The following is a 24,928-nucleotide window of genomic DNA, read 5'->3' as shown; positions in this document are numbered from 1 at the left end:
TTACGTGTGAAACTCCTGCAAGACCACAGGAAGTGGGATCAGGAAGTTAGGGGGAAAGCAAGCCAGGAGTGCTGGAAAGCCCTGCTCTCCTAGCACAGGCTGCGAGCCTAAGCTCCTGTTGGCCTTCTGCGCTCCAGTCCGTGCATGTGCAGCAGAAATTTGGCTTTTCCTTCTCTTTATTCCAAAGCCTCCCCATGACCCATGTCTCTAATTCACTTTCAGAACTTCCCTTTAGAAAAAGAGGCAATTCATCAAGTTGGGGTAAGCTTTCATTCAAGCTTACTTTGGTTCCATAGCAGGGTTGTTATTGTAAAGAAAAAGGAACCAACCTTAAAGTTCTACAAGGGTCTGACACATCTGAGGGATCATACCTTTCTTCGGACGTAGAATTCACATACTCCCTGACACAGAGGAGGGCCGCATCCCTGCACATCTCTTTTAGGTCGCTGCCCGAAAAGCCATCCGTTTCCTGGGCAACTTCCAGCAAGTCCACATGCCTGTCCACCTTCCACAGGGAGAAAGGAACATAAAAAGTGCTGCAGAGCATCGAGCCAAACACCTTTTTTTTTTTTTTTTAAAGATTTTATTTATTTGTTTGACAGACAGAGATCACAAGTAGGCAGAGTGGCAGATAGAGAGAGAGGAGGAAGCAGGCTCACCCTGAGCAGAGAGCCCGATGCGGGGCTTGATCCCAGGACCCTGGAATCATGACCCGAGCCGAAGGCAGAGGCTTTAACCCACTGAGCCACCCAGGCACCCCCCAAACACACTTCTTAAAAAATGCATACTGGAATAGCACAGAATAACTTTCAGTTTCTAGTTTTTTCTTTAACCATAAATGCTGAAATTTTGAAACCTAATTTTTTGTTAACTGTCACTATGACTGGAACAGCAAAATAAAGCCTTACCAGACATAGGGTACAGGGCCCCGGAAGACAGACACGCCAACGCTGTTGCGAGACGGTTTATTCTCTTCCTCTGTCTGAGAAGACTTCTCAAATGTGCACATCAGCAATCACACACAAACTACTCTACTGCTTGTAATATTTGTGAAGGAGTACATACATTACACATCTGTCCATGCACACTCAAGGGACTGATGGACACTGATGACTTCAGGACAACAGGCTACCAATGACAGAGACCACAGGAGACGAAAAGCAAAGCACGTGAAGAGTACCTTTTAGATCTGGGTGGTAGATTTAAGCTTATTAAGTGTGTACAGTTAAAGTATATCTTAAATTAAATAACTACTTAAAAACACCTTCCAGACGAGATCGGGCGCGTTCAGGGTGGTATGGCCGTAGACACACCTTCCAAATCATACTCTGAGATGTTAAAAATTGGACTTCCTCCCTTAAACAATCAACACCTCCACTCCATCTTTTGGCCACTCCTTTGTTGGGCCGCACCGTGTCCTAACCATTCACAAGCCTTGCACATGACACAGTGATCAAGTCACAAAGATGAACAAACCACGTATGAGAAAGGCTGGAAAAGAGAAGATCCCAGTCACTGCAGGAGCAAGAAGAACAGAGGCAGTGCACCACAGTGGTTAAGAGAAATGCCCCACCACTCCTTTGCTGTGTGAGCCTGGGCAATTTATTCTATCACTTCTCTGCGTTTCAGTTTCCCCAAATGTAAAATGGCAGGACTATGTGCTCCTTAGATGGACGGAGGATTAAGTAAAACAAAGTATATCTCACCACTATGCTAAGCACAAGGCAAATACTCTAAAAGCAACCCTTTGTACAAAATAATAGCTATCAGACAAACCACAAAGTCACAGGAACTGTTTTCATAGGAAACTAGGAAGGCAGCTCCCAAGTTAGATATGGTTTTGTGTCCCGGGAGCCACACTGGCAAACACTGAAGGACTTCTACGATAGCCGAGAGCACAGCACCTGCTATGCACAGTCGCCGCGTGTACCGTGGAGGGTGCACAGGCACGGCACTCTCAGTGCTTCACACACATTTAAAATTCTTGAAACCAATCTATGAGACTGTTGGCATTACCTCCGCTTTCCCAGTGAGAAATAACTAAGTAAGGCGTAGGGATGATTAACAGTTATCTGCCCAAGGTCACCCAGCAAGGAGCGGTCAAGAAAGAATGTGGGGCCCTTGGGTCTGTCTCCAAAGCCCATGCCCGTGAACTACTCCTGTTTTGTTACGGAAAAGATCTAAACTCAGATTCGTTTGTAAAAGGGACACCCTGATGATCTCACTACAGAGACAGGGTATCCATTTTATTAGTCCTAATTCTTTTTATACTTGAAACTTAAAGCAAAAATTGCTACCCTGTTTACATGAGTGAGTTGTGCTAAGGGACTATCAGTAAAGAGATGTGAAAGACTAGAAACGGTATCATTTGAGGCATCTTTTAACAAAACTACAATAATTTCTTTCAGATTCTAGTGAAGTAATGATATGCCTTCAGCATACAAATACCAGCTAGTGGGAAATAAAATGTTCCCGTGTCGACAGTTATCCAGAAAGCATTCAGAATTATTATGAATCATAAAACTGGAGACTTGTTCTTTGTGCTTTTAGAAACAGAATGCTAAAAATTCCTTATACCCATGGCAAATGCAATTCTAATCGAATTTCCAAAGATGCTACTGTTAAAAAAAAACAAAAAAAAAAAAACAAAAAAAAAGCAGAATATGTAATCAAAGTTTAGAAATAATGAGGAGTTTAAGTTAAATGTGAAAATGTTACAGTCTGTGTAAAGTATGGCTATCTCATGAGACAGAGCTTAAATTGCATCATTTATATTCATCATCTCTATGTAAGTCATCCACATCATCTCTATCTGTATTAAACTACACAAGTTAACATCTGTCAATACCATCCTTCGTTACACTTTTTTGAATTAAATAGCTCTATTAACTTGAAGTCTACAAAATTGTCAGCAACTACCTTCTAATACGTGATGGATTTCAAGCCACAGCACAGTCATCCTAAATCAAAAGAACTCACCAAATTATATTATCTCTTTTGTTTTCTTCCCTGAACTGCTTAATGACGCCTATCTTTGTTAAAGGTTCACCAATTAAGTGTCTTTTATCTAAACAGCACTACAATTACACAATGTCTTTTTCAACGTGGTTACCGAATATTCAGCTAAAAGGTAAATGTAATACTTGTTTCTTGCTCATACAGGAGTTCTTTACCCAAAACACATGGAAAGTATTAGGAATTCCCCGAAACTGTACAAAATATTTCATGTACAAGTAGCTTTTAAGAAAAGACTACACAGCCTTTATCTCTTTTATTAAATGACTCCATCATCCCCACAATAGTAATCTCTTTCATTTGCTAAGTTCTTCAAACTTCTGCAAATATCTGCAAATAGCATATGTTTTCTATGATTGGTTTTTTAAAATTTTTTATTTATTTACTTGACAGAGATCACAAGTAGGTGGAGAGGCAGGCAGAGAGAGAGAGAGAGGAGGAAGCAGGCCCCCTGCCAAGCAGAGAGCCCGACGCAAGGCTCGATCTCAGGATCCTGAGATCATGACCTGAGTTAAAGGCAGAGGCTCCAACCCACTGAGCCACCCAAGTGTCCCCCATCTATGATTGGTTTTAAAGAAAAAAACGAGCAGGATGCTACTGAAAGAGATGGGAGAAGACTGGAAGAACCACAAAGACATACCTGCTTTTGGACAAAGATTAACATCAAAAAGATCTTAATTCTCTTGAATTATGATCCATTAAAAATACTACTGTTTTTATCTTGAGTAAGACAAATAAATTCTAAAATTCATACAGAAAAATCAGCAAAAATAGCCAGGAAACTTTGGGTTGGGTGACAAGGGCAAAACCTAGACTACGGAAAATGTGGACAAACCCAACCTGACTGTTTCAACAAATAAACTGAAAGAAGGTGGAGAAAAGGGAGAGAGAGAGATGAAGGAATAATCTATAGCCTACAGATTAAGAGACTGAAAAACTATCAAATAATCACAAATTATGAGTCAAACATTTACACAGTAAAAAGAAAAACCAACAAGCCATTTAGCAGAGAACAGAAAATATGGACAAGGTATTCAGTGATAATAAGGAATTAGTGCCAATTTTTTGCAAGTGTAATAATGTTTATGAGGTCAAGTCAAAAAAGTTAAGAATTCGGGGCGCCTGGGTGGCTCAGTGGATTAAGCCGCTGCCTTCGGCTCAGGTCATGATCTCAGTGTCCTGGGATCGAGCCCCGCATCGGGCTCTCTGCTCAGCTGGGAGCCTGCTTCCCCTTCTCTCTCTCTGCCTAGCTCTCTGCCTACTTGTGATCTCTCTCTGTCAAATAAATAAATAAAAAAAAAAAAAAAAAAAAAAAAAAAAGTTAAGAATTCTTCCTTTTAAATATACAACTAAAATAAACCCGGGAGGTAGGGAAGTAGGGGAGAGCTGGAGCAGAGTTAGTGACCCAAGGATGGAGGCAAGCCACGGAAATAGAAGAATTCCTCACTATGGGAATCTTTTTGACTTTTTTAGTTTGGCTACAGCAAGTTCAAATAGTGAGTTTATTTAATTATTATTATTATTATTATTTTTTAAGTAAGCCCTATGCCCAATGTGAAGCCTGAACTCCCAACGCCAAGATCAAGAGTCGTATGCTCCGGCCCCTGAGCCAGCCAGGTGCCCCCCAAATAAGGAGTTTAGATATGATGTTTAGGACAGTGAGGAATACGATGTTATTGAAAACTCAGATTCTATAAAGGGGGAAAATTCCCAGTAAATTAAAAAAGATAACCCAGGAAAAAATATTTTCAAATTTCAAAAAAATATTTTGAAATTTTGAAACAAAGAAAAATCTCCCTAATGTATTAGAGTTCCTATAGATTAATAAGAAAAAGAACACTGCAATAGAAAAATGGGCAAAGCATATGAACAAGTATTTCAGAGATAAGAATTCAAGTGGCTCCTAAACATACTCATTTCATCCCTAAAAATACAATGAGATACACCACTTTCTACCTTTCATGTTGGCACAAAGTTCCACAGCATTCTGTTGGCAAGGTTACGGGGAAGAGATACTGTACTACTGCTGGTATGAGAGTAAATTAGCACAGACCATTTGGTAATAGCTATAAAAATTATAAATCATATCCTCTGATCTATCAATTCCTCTTCTGGAAAATCTACCCCACTAATAATCCTGCACAAGTGTGAAGAGACACATATACAAGGCATTTTATAAAGAGTAAAGACAAAAGTCAACCTGAATGTTCTTCAATATGGCACTGACTAAATAAATTATGGTATAGCCATATAGTGGAATCCTATGCAATGCAAAAAAAACCAACCAAACAAACAAACAAAAAACAACCCAGAACAAAAACCACACACAAATACACAAAACCAAAAACCAAAAACCAAAACCCAAAGAGAGAGAAAGAACAAAGATACAATATGCTAATAAGGAGAGATCTCAAAGATGCATGGAAAAAAGCAATGCAAAGAACAGCATACACAGTTTATTAATATGATCTACGTAGAATAGGGAAGAGGAATAATAGCATATTCTAAGTGGCTGGTATGGACACAATGCCATCTGAAAGGATACAGAAGAAATACAGGAAAGGAAACAAGATTCTTCCCTGAATACCATACAATGTACTCACTTTAATTCTGAAGCATGTTACCTTAAATATACAAACTATTAAACATTTCAATTATACCTTCTTAAATCTAAATTCCAACTTTAAAAAATATTGCAGTTAAATAAATTTTTAAAATGCATACTGCTGTACAAAAATAAATGTATCTTATATAACTGGAGAACAGTCTGAAAATATCAAAGAAGATGGTAATCCGTAGACGTGAAAACACAGGGCTTTTAAAAAAAAAGCAGACCGTCTTTGTTAAGTTCAAATGCACCAGGGTTACTGAGTTGCATGAACAGGCAACAGTTTTACAGTGATTTATGCCAAGTACAAAGCTGTTTATTCTCAGATCACTTTTACATTTTCTTCTAAAATGGTCTTATGCACATAAACATATTTATAGGATGAGGAAAATTGTAATTTTCTACTTACATTTTCATTTTTCAAGATGAGTTTCAGGATTGCTTCTCTTTGTTTTAGAGCCTAAAACCAGAATAATTTCCAGTTAGTACTAAAAAAAAATTAGAATCAAATAGTTCTAACATTTCTTCTTTCATCTGTACACCATCTGACAATACCTACAGGAAATGACAGAAACTCTAAAGTATCAGCCTAAGCAAGGTCTAGGTTCTAGACTCTAATCGTTTGTGGTCAACCTACTGAATTCCCATCTTCTTATTCTGAATCTTTAGTGATTAGCACAATGTCTGGGAAATAACATGTTTGAGTGAGTGAATGAATACCCAGGATGACCGAAGTCTCTCCCCTGTAGCTCTGCATATCTCCTTCTCTTTTTTATTCAGGAAACTTCTAAAAACTCAATGCTGTAGTAAAATCTTTACCACTAATTAGAAGATAGAGCAATAATACCCTCTCAGTTCCTTCACTTCAACCGTAACTTCCACACTTGCTAATTTTATTAGTGAATTTTTGTTTAGTGTTGACAGTACCTTTTTTTATATGCTGTCAACGCTGAACAAAAATGCACATACATTCTACTGTACATCGTTTTATACTGGACTGCAAGAGGACATTCTATCAATGTAATCTTTGTCTTCAGAACCATCAAAGGAAATTTTCTTTAAAAATGTCCTGTCTTGGGGGTGCCTGGGTGGCTCAGTGGGTAAAAGCCTCTGCTTTTGGCTCAGGTCATGATCCCGGGGTCCTGGGATCGAGCCCCGCATCAGGCTCTCTGCTCAGCTGGGAGCCTGCTTTCCTTCCTCTCTCTCTGCCTGCCTCTCTGCCTACTTGTGATCTCTGCCTGTGAAATAAATTTTAAAAAAAAGGTCCTGTCTTGCAAACAAAATAAAAGTGAAATTCTTGGTCGAGTCACACAAAGTTCATCCACAGCTGACAGCAGCCTACCTTCCCCACCCTCCCTCGACCTGTTTTCCGGATGCGCTAAGTGAACTACCCCCAGAGGTCATCATTAAACATGTGCTCCCACATCTTCTTGCCTTTGTTTATTCTGGCAGAAAGACTTTCCCTGCCTCACTCGCATATGAAATTCCTGCCCTCCTTCAAGGCCCAGCTGGAGTCTGTATAGTTCACTAACTACTCAGATAGAATTATTAGTTTTCATCATCATTTCAGGTTCTCGCAGTTCTTTAAATTGTGTTCTTTATTTATGTGTCTTGCCTTTCCTGTGTCAGAGTGGAGGACAGAGATTGAGCTCCTTCCTCAGAGCCTGGCAGGTGCCCAACACAGAGACAGTGTCAACGCTCATCAAACTCAATTTTAGAGTCTCCCACATCAAGTTAAAGAACTTCTTCACTGACTTCTTGGGTACATTTTCTAACACAGTGGCTGACTTTGCTTGTACCCTCAGAGGGGCCAGAAGCAGTAGCTACAGAAAATAACAGGTCAGAGCAATTAGAGGACACAACCATCAATGCTAGGAAACCACGTTTACCGCTGCAAACCGGCAAGCTGCAGAAACTCTCTGCAGGAGACAGGGAGTTTTTACCTAGAGACTGTATTAGAACATTTTTATTTCAAGATCTGAAAGGAATGACACTGAGCATTTCTCTACACAGCTATACATGTAACATGCCGATCGCATTGCACACATGTTCACTTAATAACCCTGTTTCCTTCTTCAATAAAAAGGCCCATAAAATTCAAGAAGTGATGACTTTGTGAAAAAATACACAGTACGGTTCAGTTATAATCACTGACCTCAGAGTATTTCTTAATGAAAAAAATAAAGGTACTAGAAAGGAGCACTGGTTGAAGACCGCCCTCACACCTGCATTAAGTTAAAGTATAATACCTTACCCACTGGTTAACCACTGACCTTATCAGAGGAAAGCCCCCACTACGACCGCCAATAATGAATCAGATCAATGGCAGTCCTTCTAGTCAGCCTTCTGAAGGGAGCCATTCATCCTGTGCTAAACCAAAACTGCAGTCCAGGTTTTCCACATACCTTACCAGATGATTTGCTACACTCTAAAGAAAATCACAAAAGCAGCTAAGCAAACCTGGGGGTAATTACATACTTTGAAGAGAAGCAAGCAATACTCATCTTAGGAAAGTATGAAAGAAGGAAGACAAAGTGGAGAGGACAAATAAACAGTTACATGGCTTCTTGACCCGTTCCTTTCCTGCCTGTCATAAATAGTAAGTCTGATTAAAAAGAAACATTCCTTTCCTGTAAAAAGCGGAGTATTTAACTGGGCATAACATCAATCGAAAGCACTCACAGGTTGGTTGATATGAAATCTTGTGGGCATTCTTCTCATGATGGCCGAGTCAAGATCCTGAGGACGGTTAGTAGCTCCCATCACTATGACCTGGACAGATAAAGAAAACACAAGGTATTATATTAAATATACCAGTAATGCTCCTTTTAAGATGTTATTACTAGGGCTTGGAAGATACAAAAATTAAGAAGTATTAAAATCTTCTATAAGAAATTATTTTGATCCACCATTACTCAAAAATTTATAAATACAAATTGAAATTAATCCTAAAGAGAGCAAATCATGGCCAAACTGGTAAGACTGATGCATTTCACCAGCCTTTTTGTAACTAAAATAACATACTGTCCAGTTAACGAAGAATTATAAAGATTTAAAGTAAAAAAGGTTGTATTCTGTAATAGATGGTTGCTCTATGGCTGCATGATGAATGATTAAAAGCCACATATGGTACAGCTTGGGAGCCCATACAGGGGCGATACTTCAAGGCTTCAAGGCTGCTGATACTAACATAAAGGAATCATTTGCCTTGAGTCTAAGGATTCTGGCGGTAGGAAGAGAGAGCATGTACTTTTCCCTCTGGGTTTCGCATCACCACTTCATGGGTGTGTCAGCACTGTTGGTTACACCCTTTCAAAGCTGTAATACAACCACCAGCAATCAAACTTTCAACAAGGGCAAGAGAAGAAGAGTAAACATTGAACAAGAGCAAACATCAAAATGATGGGTAGAATTAAAAAAAAAAAAAAAAAGAATGGGCACCTCGCTGGCTTAGTTAGTGAATGTACAATTCTTGATCTTGGGGTCATGTGCTCCCTACCCAATGTGTAGAGATTATTAAAAATAAATAAATAAACAAACTTTTAAAAAAGGAAGAAAAGAAAATGTCTTATAAAAGACGTGGACATGAAAATTCAACACAAATAAAGACAAAATATCCCAAACAAATTAATTTCTGAAAGGCTTCAAAATTACCATTACTATTGGTATTTCTGTTTAATCCAACAGTGGCCCACATCTGCTACCCAAAATGAAATTTACTGTTATTCTAATGAAAACTTTTCTTTTTTATTTCAGCCTAAGAGGTTTTAGATTTCTGAAACAATCTAACTCCAGAACATGTTGAAAGATCCACTAAATCTTATATTCTACTTCTACTCTTCACATTTAATGACATTCAGAGCCAAATTTTCAGTTTAACTGTGAGAGGTTGCCACCTAGAGGGAAAAAATGTAAATACAAACATATATTTGAGAAATGTTAGTTCCAAAATATAATGTAATTTTGTATTTAAGTTGTCCTAAAATAAAAATATTAATGCCCTTATTTATTTTCCAAATTTATTGACTTTCCACACCCTGTAGAATAAGGTAAAATTTCTATGAAATCTAAAATGAAGAAGTCTTTTCTTTTTTTTAAAGTAGGATCCATGCCCAGCATAAAGCCCAACTTGGGGCTTGAACTCGCCCCTGAGATTGAGACCTGAGCTGAGATCAAGAGTCCAACACTTAACTGACATAGCCACCCAGGCACCATGATCAAAAGGCGGGGGGCACCTCGGTGGCTCACGCCTCGGTGGCTCAGTGGGTTAAGTGTCTGCCTTCAGCTGGGGTCATGATCCTGGGGTCCTGGGATCGAGCCCCATGTTGGGCTCCTTGCTCAACGGGAAGACTGCTTCTCCCTACGCCCCTGTTTGTGTTCTCTCTCTTGCTCTCTGTCAAATAAATAAATAAATAAACTCTTAAAAAAAATCACAAGAACTGCACAAGATGAAGAATGAATACAAGTACATTTTGAGATAGAGCATATATTAAGTGTTACAGGAGATTCAAAGTGGGAAGCTTATAGAAGACTGACCATATCAGATTGTAGAGAACCACAAAAGACACTGTGGCTGAGGCAGAACTTTAAAAAACCTGAACACTGGGGTATTTTGAGAAACATTCTAGGTGAGCAAATAGCCTAAAACAAAAAATTAAAGCCAGTATGGAAGACAGGATGCTAAAAATTTGGATCAAGAAATTTAAGTAAATCTAGCACAACTGGGGCGCCTGGGTGGCTCAGTGTATTAAGCCGTTCCTTTGGCTCAGGTCATGATCCCAGGGTTCTGGGATCAAGTCCCACCATCAGGATCCTTGCTCAGCGGGGAGCCTGCTACTCTCTGCCTCTGCCTGCTTCTGCGTGTGCTCTCTCTGACAAATGAAAAAATAAAATCTTAAAAAAAAAAAAAAAAGGTGCCCCAGGTATGTAGGTGCTCCATATAAAAACCTAGCACAACATGGTATAACAAATACCTATAGGATGAGAACAGATATTTACGATGATAAAAAAGCTAGAGTGATTCAAACTACCTGTTTCACTTAAAGAAGCTGTTTGAAGGAGCGATTTTAAGAGGTCAAAACAGATAAACTATATACAATGCATTAACTCTAGGGCAAATAAGCTGAAATTCAAAATGGGAAGAAACAGTAATTTTATAGTACAGAAAAATTAGCGTTTAGTAGACTTTTTACAATCTTTCTTTTATGTGTCACATCTCTGCAGATGAAGAACATGTCATCAATTAACCTGAATTTCCAGAACTGGTGACAGGTTGACCTGGGCCACTCAGCAATTTTTGTTTCCACTGTGGCATATCATACACACAAGAAAAAGCAGGGGTACTGGGCTGGATCCATAATCACAGAATAGACAATCTTAAAGAAAAGCTAACTTGTTCATACGAAAGAATATGTCTAAAACCAATATTCAAGTTAACAACATCAATTTTAGACCCCTCAACACACAGAAAAGGTTAAAAAAAAAGTTACTAGAGTTTAACAAAAGCCACGGCTTTATTTGCTCCTACAAATACAGACTTATCACAATGAAAAAACTGAATACTATCAATGTAATGAAGAATTATGGTTCTGAAAGCTCAGTTTTAAGTTGTAGCATATCAGCACCATGCTGTGTGCTCTGGAGTTTACCTGACCCACCTGCTCCAATATCCATGGCTTTTAAAACTACACTCATTATGAAAGAATATGAAACAATTTTCTATTACACAGGCTAACTAAGCGCTTTCAATACTGTTGCTTGGGAGGATAATCTGTGTTTGGGAACCTGTAAAGTATTCCCATTGAACAGCTTTATTAGCACCTATTATTAATAAAAATTCTTACCATTAGTGTCACCTAAATTTATCTAAGTTGTGCTTTCTTCTCTAATCATCCAACAAACACTAAAGGCAACTTTCCCTCATAATGAAACTGTATTTTCATAAAGGGGATGTAGAAGGAGGACACATAAGACTTAATGTTCTCCTTGAGAGGGATGTTTTAACTTTTGATTTATGGTAATATGGTGGATGGAGGAGGTCCTTAAGCCCTCTGGCTATAAAACAAAAATAATAAAGTATTAAGAAACCTCAGATTGAACAACAAATCTCCAAAAATGCAAAGCATTTGAGCTGAGTCAGCAGTGAAATTTATCCCTAAGGGGAGAAGCTGACCACGTACCACGTGGAAACGTGCAGATCTTAAAGACAGTAGGGTGTACACTGACAGCTTACAGGCTTAACGCTAAGAGGCCACCCTACATAAAGCTGGGACTCGTGAAGTACTAAGGCCTGAAGACAGTGAAATATTAGAAAATGAATGCATTCAGTGGAGTCAAGCTTTGGTTTCTGGAAAGACATATAAACACATAAAACACATACACAATCTGAGATTTCATGGTTCTTTGCCTGCTATAACATGGATCTCAGATCTGAATCTTCCTATTGGTATTGAAAAAAATCTGGCAGAAGACAAATCAACACAGGTTCCAAAAATTCAGGCACCAAGTTCCACCAAATATGATTTTCCCACAAAATTACAAAACACACAAGGAAATAGCCACCATAAACTCAGAACAAATGAAAGAATCAGATGTTCAGTCATAGGTTAGAATTGTTGTACACGACTATAAACATAGTTTAACATATTTAACATATTTATAAGAATATGTTAACATATTTATAAGAATGTCTTTTAACATATTTATAAGAATAAAGAAGGAATAAAAAAATCATAAGCATACACTTCTGCAGTAAATATATACCAGGCTAGTTAAACGCACTTTACTGAGATTCCTTAAAACCTTAAACAGTTCTGAGGTGGATCCTACCCTTCCTCTTTTATAGACAGTTCTCCCTCCTTTCAGATACAGAGTCATTATTTGGCCAGCGGCACACAGCTAGTTGATCCTGGGCTTTAGTTTTCTAATCTAGCTGGAAACATGAGTTGATGGGGAAGAGACCATCAAAACTGACCTGGCAGACTTCATAAGGATCTAGAAGAATTTCTAGAACTGAAAAATATAATAAGTGAAATAACAAGCTCAATAAAAAGAATAAATAGCAGAAGAGATACAACTGAACCTAGAATTAGCAAATTAAAAGAATGAAAAGATTACCCAGACTGTAGTACAAAGACAAAAAATATGAAAGAGAAGTTAAAACATGTGGAATATAAATAAGGTACATCCCACTGGCTTTCCATTAAAGAGATCACATGGGGACTGAAGGGGAAACAGTATCTGAAGAAATAATGGTTGAATTTTTTAGAAGCAATAAAAGATACAATTCTAATTATGAAAGGGCAAAAACACATTACAAAATAGAAAATACCTACTAAAGTTAAAAGAGCAAAAGGACATCATTAACTTTTCTAATACTTTTCCATGAGATATAAAATAGGTGATTCATGAAAAAAACAAAAAACAAAAACAAAAATGGTTCTAGAACTTCCATTTTCAATGATAATGGCAGAAAAACAAACATGCCAGGTGAATTTTTTTTTTAATTTCTTTTAAAATACATTATTGTTCTGGCAAGAAAGTATGGAACATTCAGGTGCAAAGAACTAAGAGAAAATGGGAACCTTGAGAGGTGAACTGAACAACACAGGTATGTTCCCTTCGGGGCATACAACGGGACCCTAATTCTGGTGCTCACAGCCCTGCAGGGCGAACAGACAAGGCCCAGGCTAGAAGAATGTCTTTTACAAAACTGGGATCCTGAGGAAGGTGCATGTGGCAGAAAGTGGGAAAGTACGTATGTTCCAGCAACTAACGAAAACCGCAAAATGAAATGAAGGTAAGGGACAGAGGAACGGAGAGTGAAGATCTATGGTAAGAGTCTAAAGAAACATGCATACAGGATCCAGTCACTAGTCATTTCCCTTCCCTTGGCAGGAGGATTCTAAAAACTCCAAGGAGAGGCTTCACCCTGTTTTCTCTTCTCTGTTGTATTTGTCTCAGGCACTTAAGTAATCTTTTAATGTTTTCTTTAACATGAAGCCCTCAAAATGGACGAAAATGTGCGCAAACCATTCTTTCAGATCCCCATCACTTAGTAAGTAACTATTAAAAAAAAAACTTTTCTGAAAAAGCCTATAAGTAGCCCAGTGAATCTTCTCTTACCCCCCATGCCCACCGCCATGAGCTCGTGGCAGATTTCTTTCACGCACCTGGCAGCTGTGATCAGTGTCCAATCCATCCCACAGACTCATAAACTGAGCTTTCATCATGGCTGTAGCTTCATGGTCAGAACTTGAACGGTTTCGCAGGAAGGAGTCTATAAGGAAAAAGTCCTCAACCTTAGAAATTAATATTGAATTATTTCCTCTTCCTGTAATTTCAAATCCTTAATCAAAAGGCACCAACTTTGTGTAAGAGTAAAAGAAGAAGGGTTCAACTATGCCTTTTCACACGTAAGTCTGATTTAACAATTCTAGCAAATAACCGGGCAAATTAAAAGGCAATCAACTCTCAATCTTCATTTCTTTCCTAAAAATACTTTCATGCCAACATATTTAAAGAAGTATAGACTCTGGTACTGAGAGGCTTGAAGAATATCAAGTAGTGTCTTAGAGGAACGTCTGTGTGCTTTGGCCCTAACTTTCCAGGTTATCTGCATCCTATATATTTTTAATTATGGGGTCACATTCTTTTCTTCACATACTTTTCCTGGAAATAAAGAAAAATGACATTGGAAAATGTCAAAACACTACTAAGTGGGAAATGCAGGACAGAAATTGGTTTCAAACACACATGGTAGCATGCATGGGTGTATATGTTCTATAATGTGAAAAAGCCTTTAAAAGTACTCCAAAATGGCTGCCTGGGTGGCTCAGTTGGTTGCAACTGCCTTCAGCTCAGGTCATGGTCCTGGTGTCCAGTCCTGCGTCAGGCGCCCTGCTCAGCAGGGAGTCTGCTTCCACCTCTAATCCCCTCCCCTCTCATGCTCTCTCTCTCTCAAATAAATGGATAGAATCTTACCCCCCCAAATAAATAAATAAATAAAGTTCTCCAAAATGCTAATCACTTTAGTTATCTCTCAGAAATAGACTTAGGGACGATTCAAATATTCTCTTGCATTATTTTCTGTCTTCCCAATTATCTAAAAAGAACATGAAATGCTTTTAAAAGGTTGTGGGGGAACACTTTCCTCCTAGAATAAAAAGGCCTGGAAGACAGTACATCTTGTTTTTATTGTGGTCTGAAATTCTACACCTTTATACTGTTAACTCTTTTCATCTGAGTTTGTTTCCTTGGGTCATTTCTGACATTAGCTAGCATACAGCTTGTTTTTATATAAGAATTCTGTGTTGCCTGAGCACAATCAAGAGTAGTTTTCCTGGGGTGTCTGGGTGGCTCAGTGGGTTGGGCCTCTGCCTTCTGCTCAGGTCATGTTCTCTCAGGCTCCTGGGATCGAGCCCTGCATCATGCTCTCCGCTTGGTGGGGAGCCTGCTTCCCCCTCTCTCTCTGCCTGCTTCTGATCTCTCTCTCTCTGTCAAAAAAAAAAAAAAAGAATAGTTTTCCTTTCTTCCAGAGAGCCTGTGGGGTCTAATCACTCACAACCGAATTTTATGATAACTTTATTTCATTTTAGAACTGATGAAATATGGTACAGAACTCGATGATAAAACTGTGGAAATGACTCAAAATTAAGGATAGAGCTGAAGTGGATGTATGTACATACATATATGTATACACCATTATTTTATGCATCAACAAAGCTTTAAATATTGCCAATTAAGTTATAATGCTAAAGAAGAAAAAACTCTGCCAATTATAATATGCTATCCCAATTTCAGTGAGGTTAAAATATAAGGAACAAAATGGTATATTTTAGAATGGATGAAATAGCACATTTTCATCCAAAGAGAATTTACTGTATTCATGATCTCTGATGAAAGAACTTCATTTTGGTTAAGGAGGAAATTAAATCCAGAAAAGGCAGGTATTCAAGGACCAATAGTGAGCAAACAAGCCATTGAATGTGGGATCTCTGAACAAATACCGCCAGTGCAGAAACAACCACCAGTGTGGAGGCCACAAAGGAGAAGAAAATGTTAGCACGTGAGAGACGAATGGAGTGGTTAGTGTTTGAGAGCTGTACGGTCCCTGCATTATTTGGGAAGAGGGCAGAAATGGTTAGGGTAGACTTTTAAGGCAAGTAAGTATGCTGAATGTTTCACTAAGAGAAAAACAATATGTAACTTCAAAAACTATGGCAGGGAAAAGGAGATACAGTAAAAAAAAAAGTACACTGGGCTGGTAAATAAGAAGCGCACAGTGATGTAATAGAAGTAAATCTAAATAAATCAGCTATTGGAATAAAGGCAAACTGAACAACTCCTAGTTAAAGCATCTTAGGTTAAAATTTTTAAAAAAATCTAGCTATACCGGGGTGCCTGGGTGGCTCAGTGGGTTAAGCCCCTGCCTTTGGCACAGGTCATAATCTCAGTGTCCTGGGATCAAGCCCCACATGGGGCTCTCTGCTCGGCAGGGAGCCTGCTTCCCTCTCTCTCTGCCTGATTCTCTGCCTACTTGTGATCTCTCTCTCTCTCAAATAAATAAACAAAATCTTAAAAAAAAAAAAATCTAGCTATACATGTGCCTTTGTACAAAATTCACACCCAAACTCCAAAACTGTTGTAATAAAGAGAGAAATACACAAGGCAAAGAAGTAACCAAAGTACTAAATACCTGTACCTATTTTTCTCTCTAGAGAAAAATTTTCTATACAGTCTCCCATAATACATATAATGGTATAATTAATTCAAAGCTGTAGCTTTAATTACTTAGCTTTACTATAACTTACCATACCAGGAACAAAAATACTGATGATCCATAAAATACAGAAAAAGTGCACTTATATAAAAGTCATCACATATATGGAAAGATGATCTATTTTATAAGCTGGCTGTCCATATGGAAAAGAAAGAAATTAGATTCCTACTTCACATTATATATTTTAAAAAGAGGAATATTTATGGTGCCAGTGAAGGGATTTGTAAGCCAGACACAAAAAGTATAAATCATAAGGAAAAAAAAAATGGATAAATACAACTGAACATAAATCCTTGTTTAAAAAAAAAACTATTACAAAGTGAAAACACAAGCCCATCTAGAAAATATTTCCAATCATAATAAAGACATCAACAAATTACCAAGAAAATGCAAATAACCCCAAAGAAAAACTAGCAATTTAAAAGCAAGGAAACCCAACATTTCAAAGATGGCAGTATTTACTAGCAACACAGGGAAACACAAACCAATGATGAGAAAATTCATGTTCTTTAAAGTGACAAAAAAATCAATGGTAGTGTCTGAAAAAATAAATTTTAGAGAGTCTGTAGGGAAGCTATATAATGGTGAGAGTGAAAACAGGCATGAGTGAGGTTGAAGACGAACCCATCACATGACCTAATGGCTCAAACTTCCAGAGATCCACCCTGAACAGACCGATACACATAAGTAGACAGGTACGTAATGTCACTGTATGCTGCCCATGTTAGGGAGAAAACAGAAAATTACGATCAAGTAGGGTAATGAACAGATTATGATTCATTCTGTAACATGGAAATTATACAGAACATACAGAGATGTTGGTTACCCCTTTTGTTAATTTGACCTAATAAATGTTAAAAACTAAATGTGGTCATCGAAATACCACCCTTAAGAATGGTGCTTTAGCAATGACCACAGTCACCAAACTGTGGAAAGAGCCAAGATGCCCTTCAACAGACGAATGGATAAAGAAGACATGGTCCATATATACAATGGAATATTATGCCTCCATCAGAAAGGGTGAATACCCAACTTTTGTATCAACATGGACGGGACTGGAAGAGATTATGCTGAGTGAAATAAGTCAAGCAGAAGAGAGTCAATTATCATATGGTTTCACTTACTTGTGGAGCATAAGGAGTAACATGGAGGACATGGGGAGATGGAGAGAAGTGAGTTGGGGGAAATCGGGCGGGGGTGGGAACGAACCAAGAGAAACTGTGGACTCTGAGAAATAAACTGAGGGTTTTGGAGGGGAGGGGAGTGGGGGCTGTGGGGTGAACCTGGTGGTGGGTATTACGGAGGGCACCTATTGGAGCACTGGGTGTGGTGCGTAAACAATGAATCTTGGAACACTGAAAAAAAAATTAAAAAATAAAGAATGGTGCTTTAAAATGCTCACACAGAAAAGTCACATACCTATTTCATCTATAAAAATGATGGAAGGCTGTAGCTTTATGGCAAGGGAGAAGACAGCAGCAGCCAGTTTCTGAGATTCTCCATACCATTTATCGGTCAGTGTTGAAGGCTGAAGATTAATAAATCGACAGCCTGCTTCTTTGGCGGTAGCCTTGGCAATCAAAGTTTTACCACAGCCTGGAGGCCCATATAGAAGAACACCTGGAAATAAACACATTATTTTATTTTTCCTATTTGCTTTAGTTTATTTGATAACCAATATAATATTAATGCTGTCCGCACTAAAATTTTCCCTAACATTCACTTGTTACTGTTAACCTTTTCTGAATAGTAGAAAAGGAAAGCGCCACTTTCTCTAAGTTCAGTGTCTGTGATGACACACATTTGGGGTTATAATTATAGCATGCTTATGCCTCCTCCCTTCATGGAAAGATCTAGTTCAGGGTACTAAAGACAATCACCTCGACAACCAAACTCACGCCCCTCAATCAACAGTTGACAAAATTTGGTCTAATACCGCCCACCTTCACAAGCTAACAGCATGATGGTGCATTAACAATAGCCCAGAGAAAACTGAGAACTTCTTCAAAAGACTGTAGCGAACACTGTTACGCTGTTATTCAGCAAATTTAAGTTTCAGCCAAAAGGGCATGAGCTTCTTCCCACACAGATAAAGATCTCCTCTTAAAAGGAACAAAAGCTGCTGGTCACTCCTGTTTTATTTTCCAAGGAATAAAACTGTATTATTAACCTAAAGTCTCCACTGATAGCAGTTTGCTGCTTAATACAACTTAAGGTAATTCTTTTAATATGAGAGATCTAAATTGGTCAAGGTCTTAAGCATTTTGGGAATCATCACCAACTGTTTTTCAACTAAAATGAGGAAACATTTTTGTAAGTTAATACTAAAATCATGACCATGCACAAGTCTGACTTAAATTTTATTTGCTTAATTCAGAGCTCCTTACTTTTCTCATATAACTGCATCTAAAAAGACAATATTTACAGGTGGCATGCTGGGGTAAAATGAAGAGGCTTTGGAGATTTCTGAAGCATTCTTATTATATAATAAAAATAAAATGTAAGAAAAGTAGATATTTTGTATTAAAATCCCATCCTGCCCCAATTCTCATTTTTTTTAAAAAATGAGAAACTTGAGCTCGATTCCACAAGAAAACTAACAACCTTTTTCACATCAAACTCTTCAAAATAATGTCCAAACTTTTCTTCCAGTACAATTTTTCCGGTGGTCTTAATAATTCCTTTAAGATTCAACTAAGCCAAGTTTAATTATCCTAAAGTTTTCTGAAGCTATTTTAGAATTTAAATCAGTAACTTTTGCCAGAACACGTTAATATTTCCATGCAGTCCTTTAAAGTTTTTAATTAAGTTCATTTAGGTATAAAGAATTTAAGTCAGTTATAACTTGAACCCTCTATGGACACTGTTCTTCTGGACGGAACATGTGAATACAAAACATAGTTGTCATTTAATTCAAATCAAACTGAAAACATATGGGATGACTGCAGAAGCTTGGAATTATTATTACATTTGTTATTTTGATCAGATAATTTAATATGGAATGCAGATCTACGAGCCAATTTTTATATGCCTATTATTTGAATCTTGGGGTTTTTTTGAACCATCTATTGAGCAAAAGTCCTCATATCTTGTTGATTTTGCAGCTACACTGTCACTTTACAAACATAGGCAAGTATTCTTAGAATGTCCTCTTTGTTTCACAGTATCCACTTATCACTTGGAATATTTTATTCCTAATACTTTAGTTCTGGCACTTCTGCAGGATTAAGTTTTTCCCATAATCGCTCTTCAAGGATTGTAATTAGGGTTATTAAGCAGGTTTTTTAAAAACTTTATTTATTTGATAGAGAGAGATCACAAGTAGGCAGAGGCAGACAGAGAGAGGGAAGCAGGCTCCCTGCCGAGCAGAGAGCCCGATGTGGAACTCGATCTCAGGACCCTGAGATCATGACCTGAGCCGAAGGCAGAGACCTAACCCACTGAGCCATCCAGGCTCCCCTAAGCAGTATTTTTTTTAATGTCTGGAGATTTATTGTGTAATGAAAGCTTTGGGATTTCATCATCTGCTGGAGGACAGCGATATGACAGCTGAGGTAGCGGGGCTGGAGGGGGCAGTCACTGGTCACTTCCTGACGTGGGTGGTAGTTATGTGTTACCTGAGTTTTATTAAGATTTTTATTTATTACCTGACACAAAGACACAGTGAGAAGGAGAACACAAACGGTGGAGGGAAAGGGGAGGAGGGAGACACAGGCTACCCACTGAGCGGGGAGCCCGATGCTGGGCTCAATCCCAGGACACCAGGATCATGAGCAGACACTTAAAGACTGAGCCACCCAGGCACCCCATGTGTTAGCTTTATAATTATCCATTCAACTGCTTTATCCCCATTTCTGTATGTATGCTGCTTCGCCAAGATTCATGTTGTTTCATCTGGCACGTTATTAAAGAATCGAGCAACAGTATTTAAAAAGTGGCACCTCTTCTGTATCTTTTGTTCATGTTTATGAAGAGTGATAATCCGTGAATGGTCCTGCAAATGAATGTGAGGCATTTGGCTTCAATTATTAGTTTTGCAACCCTTCAACTAGTTTTTCTGTTGCTTTAGTTTTTCTGAGTCTGATACTTTTACAACGATTTTCCACAAAACAAAAAACTGTGCTTGTTACTTCGTGCTTTGCAGAGGCTACAAAACTCAAACCTCTCTTTAATATGGATGTTTAGGTAAGGGCTTTACTTCATAAACACCACACAAAAATAAAATATTCAGGGTGAGGAAGAAAAGAATTAGGACAAAAGATCCAAATTTGAAATAATTCTCATTAGTGACAAATACCTTACTAGTAACCAACTTTTTTCTTTTTCGAGATACTTTATTGACTTCTGAGCTTTAATAAAAATTTTGTTCAAAAGGTGGAAAAATAAGTATCTGTAAAAACTACATCTATTTAAATTCAAAGTACTCAAGGAAGTGGAGGGAGGAAAGGAGGGTTTTACAGCCTCAAAAAAATCACTTTTCAAAATAAATTTTTCTAAGTTATCTACATTTTCATGATCCATTGAAGAGAAACATGGTAAAATTCACAAACATAAAACTTTTGTGTCAAAATGATTATGGAAGTTAAGAGTTTATAGAACTGTATAGTATTCAGATAGAATTTTAATTGTAAATTTTGGAATAACAAAGGGTTATTTTTTAATACAACCATTAATATTTTATGACATGTTCTTGTGACCATTTATTGGCCTGACAGCTCAAACTTTATACCTTTATGAGACTGTATGAGTTCATGTGCTAGTATGTATGTCATTATCAAATTACCCTTGTGTATTCTTTGAGGCAGTGATGACTTCTGGCTTAGATAGCAATGAACTGTCTAGGGATAACATAAAATTGGCAATAAAGCAATGTTTCTAACCTAGGTAACCTATTTCCAGTTCAAAAATGGAACAAGTTACGGTATGCAACTGATTTTATGCTCTGCTTCTGTATACGAATATCCAATTTATGTTCTGTGTCAAAAAGTCAGTCAATGGTTTTTCAGACTTCTGTTCCTGATTTTAAAAAAACTTTCCAAAAATGCAAGGCTGAGAAGGCTCAAACAGTGTAACTTTGGATTACATAATCAAGAAATACTTGTGTAACTTACAAAAATTTGAAATACTCATAGAAACCACCTCTAGTTTTGGATAATGGTTTCCAATTAGCAACAGATTTAAACATAACACTGAAGTATCTCATAATTTGGTATTTACTGTGCCAAGTCCAGCTAGTGAAGTCACTCGTTTACCTGGGCTAAGAGCTCGCTGATGAGGAAAGGGGCTTTCTCTAATAGCATGTGAAACACAACTCATTTTTCTAAAATCACTAGTTTTGTGAAACTGAGACATGAAAAATTATAAAAGTTATTTCTTGTTCAGACTACCAATGACCTGGAAAAGGGTAGTAAAGAATGTAACTGAATAATTAAACTTTTACTTTACTCTTCTGATCTGGGCTCAGATAAATCAATTGCATTTTCTTTGGGGGAAAAATTTTAAAAAATGTATTAAACTAAATGCTTTTTATGGGGGGGGGGAGAGCTTTGTTGTTTTAAAAAATAAAAAGAAATACCCAATAAACAGTTTTGTTATTTTAGTTAATGAAAAGAACATGTCATTTTTGGTGGTAACTGTTATCATCCTCTATTTACCAAAAGCAAAAGTTACCTATTTCATGAAAATGTACAGATATCGGCCATAATTACTTTTGAAATATAATTTAACGCACTTTTTGATATTAATGGCAAAACTAGTAAGATTATAGGAAACTATAACTTACACATAATGCCATTTTGATACTTCTATAGATCCTATTTTTTTAAGTGTGTGTCTAATAATTTGATTTCAGCCTCGACTAGCAACAGAAAAGCAAACCTGTGCAGTGCTGGGCATAGAATGAAGAGCAGTTGGAAATCAAGCTCTGCTGTGGCATCTGTATCTGAAAGCTGTGGTAAACATATCTCCATTCATCTGCCAATTATCTCCTAGGCTGCATCACCTGAATCATCTTTAACACTTAAACATGATTAATATTTCAATGGACACAGAAAAAAGTACTACATTTAAGGATGGAGCTATAAACATTTCCTTTTTTTTTTTTTTTTTTTAAAATAAGCATTTCCAATTCTTGAGTTCCAGGACTTTCAAAGTGATTACTAGTAACTAGGAATAAAGAAGTTTCCCTTTAAAAAAGTAGTATTTATTTATTAAAATATTTTATTTATTAATTTGACAGATCACAAGAAGGCAGAGAGGCAGGCAGAGAGAGAGAGAGAGAGAGAGAGAGAGAGAGAGAGGAAGAAGCAGGCTCCCTGCTGAGCAGGAAGCCCGATGTGGGGCTCGATCCCAAGACCCTGGGATCATGACCCGAGCGGAAGGCAGAGGCTTTAACACACTGAGCCACCCAGGCGCCCAAATAAGTAGCATTTAATTTCTAGTTCATCTGTACTTCGATATTTACTCTAAAACTCCACTGCAATTAAGATTACTAAGATTAAGATTAAGATTAAAACAATTAACATTACTAAGATTAAGATTACTAAGATTACTAAGAGAAAAAAAAATCACTAAATTGTGAAACAATAAAAAGAAGTCTTACTTTGAAAACAGAAGAACCTGTATCACGACCTGAATTTTTTTAACCTCAATTTCCCAAATTTTTATTTACTTGGAAGTAGTAAAAATGACTGAAATAAAGGGGTTGTTCTGACATGTAATTACAGGGAAAAAATTTTATTGAAATTTGGGAAGCTGAAGAACGAGCAATTATTTTAAAACTATTTATAAAACTGCACACTAGATCTCAGTTTTCTCTTGAAAATCCACCCTCCATAATACCAGTTCTATAATGGCAGAAAGTTTCAATGTTTCCTACATTTTTAATACTTTAGCAAATATAATCTTGTACTATACCCTTTGGAGGCTGCAGAAGCCTGGAATTTTCAAACAAATGCTTCTTTTTGATGGGTAAGATGACAGTGTCTTTCAGATCCGTAATGACATCATCTAAACCTGCTATATCACTCCAAGTAACCTGGGGAAAGGTAAGGTTGACATGGATTTTACAACTTAAGTACACTCCATGAAATAAAAAAAAATCCCCCCAAAATGGTAAACCCTAATCTGATCAATATACATAAATAAAAAAAGATTAACATATAATGTGAGTAAAGACTTTTCAGAGCAGTAATTAAATTGCTAAACATCTAGGAAATTACAAAAAGGAACTTAATAGTCAACTATCTACTATTTAAAAAAAGGGGGGGGGGGAGCACCAGGCCCACTGCTCAGAATTCTACATGGATCTAATAAACTGAATTCACTCCACTTACGAGGAGACACTCTGCCAAGAAAACCCAGAACCAACTCAGACAGTTAAGTCAGTGCTGGGTGATGGGGAAGAGCTTACCAGGAGTACCCCTAATTCATACAGGATACTGTCAAATATAACAGGAATAGATTTTAGAAATAAAGTCACACAAAACTGGAATTTTGAATTTTATTAATCTAAAGTAAAACTGTGCCCAAACTTCTGTCTTTATAAATAGTAAACAGGAGATAAATATTTTCAAAATAAACACAGCGTGTATATTTTAAAGCCTTCTGACTCAACTTAAAAAATCTGGGGTGTGAGGGGTAGAGGGGAGAATTAACTAACTAAAAAAGACCTAAGTAAAAAACATCAACCTAGCTCTAACCTGACAGAGTAAAGGGACTGCAGAAGGGGTGAGTCAGAAGCAGTATTACCAATGATTTACTTCCCCTACAACTTAAAAAAAAAAAAAAAAGTGAAAAGCCATAGCCAAATCTGAAACAAATCATCACCTACTTCCACTGTAGCTACAACAAAAAACAGAGTCTATTGATACAGAGTTACTCAAAAGTGAAAGCAGGTAGGGCCTAGAAAGTTTCACTGTAAATCTATAGATCAAATTCAAATGGAGGATTTCTTCTGGGGACTTCTATTTCTCCATGCACATGGATACTAAAAGACATTATAGACTTAGACTTTTCTTTTTCCAGATTTAGAGATAGGAATATCGTATGTATTCTATTTATTTGTATCTGTTGTACAAAATTCATTTACGTTTGTTATAAAATACACTGAATTTTAGAATTTATAAATTACACTAATCTGATGTTCAAATCATCCTTTTGAAGTAAGTGGAATAGGCATCACAGGGTCCTTGGATTATACAGGAGGGAACTGACACTCAGAGAGGAAATAATTTGCCAAGGCCATGAACAGAAAAACTGGAATTCAGAATCTTGTGTTGGCTACCATACGTTATCATGAAAATCTACACTTAGACTCCAAAATCAAATATCCACATAACTTATATGCCACAAAAGGTGAATTAAAGTACAAGTTTATCTAAACAAGTGTATGCCAAAAAAAATTAACGCAGCAGGCTCCAGACTGTTGTCCATAGAAAGGCCTGCCTGCAAGGAGGGCCCGGGCTGGAGTATGGGAACTCAGATTTCGGGAGAATTCCTACCACTCCCCAATAAGAACACCTCAC

The 24,928-nt window shown here is 37.4% G+C and overlaps 1 protein-coding gene across 2 annotated transcripts in view; it reads right to left on the bottom strand.

Annotated features, from left to right (window-relative positions):
• The window catches only part of ATAD1 (ATPase family AAA domain containing 1), a 45,313-nt gene that overhangs the window by 2,943 nt on the left and 17,442 nt on the right, over positions 1-24,928 (bottom strand). Inside the window, exons 4-9 of one of the 2 annotated variants that reach the window (XM_059397405.1) lie at positions 23,319-23,439; positions 17,823-18,023; positions 13,795-13,901; positions 8,306-8,395; positions 6,033-6,083; positions 372-508 (exon numbers count right to left, since the gene is read on the bottom strand). In XM_059397405.1, coding sequence (XP_059253388.1) covers positions 372-508; positions 6,033-6,083; positions 8,306-8,395; positions 13,795-13,901; positions 17,823-18,023; positions 23,319-23,439 — 707 coding nt within the window. The remainder of the gene's footprint in view (positions 1-371; positions 509-6,032; positions 6,084-8,305; positions 8,396-13,794; positions 13,902-17,822; positions 18,024-23,318; positions 23,440-24,928) is intronic. The other variant, XM_059397406.1, reaches the window with a different exon arrangement.

This window comes from Mustela nigripes, chromosome 4 (assembly GCF_022355385.1).
Source record: "Mustela nigripes isolate SB6536 chromosome 4, MUSNIG.SB6536, whole genome shotgun sequence".
In the NCBI taxonomy this organism is placed as follows: domain Eukaryota; kingdom Metazoa; phylum Chordata; class Mammalia; order Carnivora; family Mustelidae; genus Mustela; species Mustela nigripes.
Note: the sequence above shows the minus strand (reverse complement) of the source record. Positions and strands in the feature narration are given on the sequence as shown.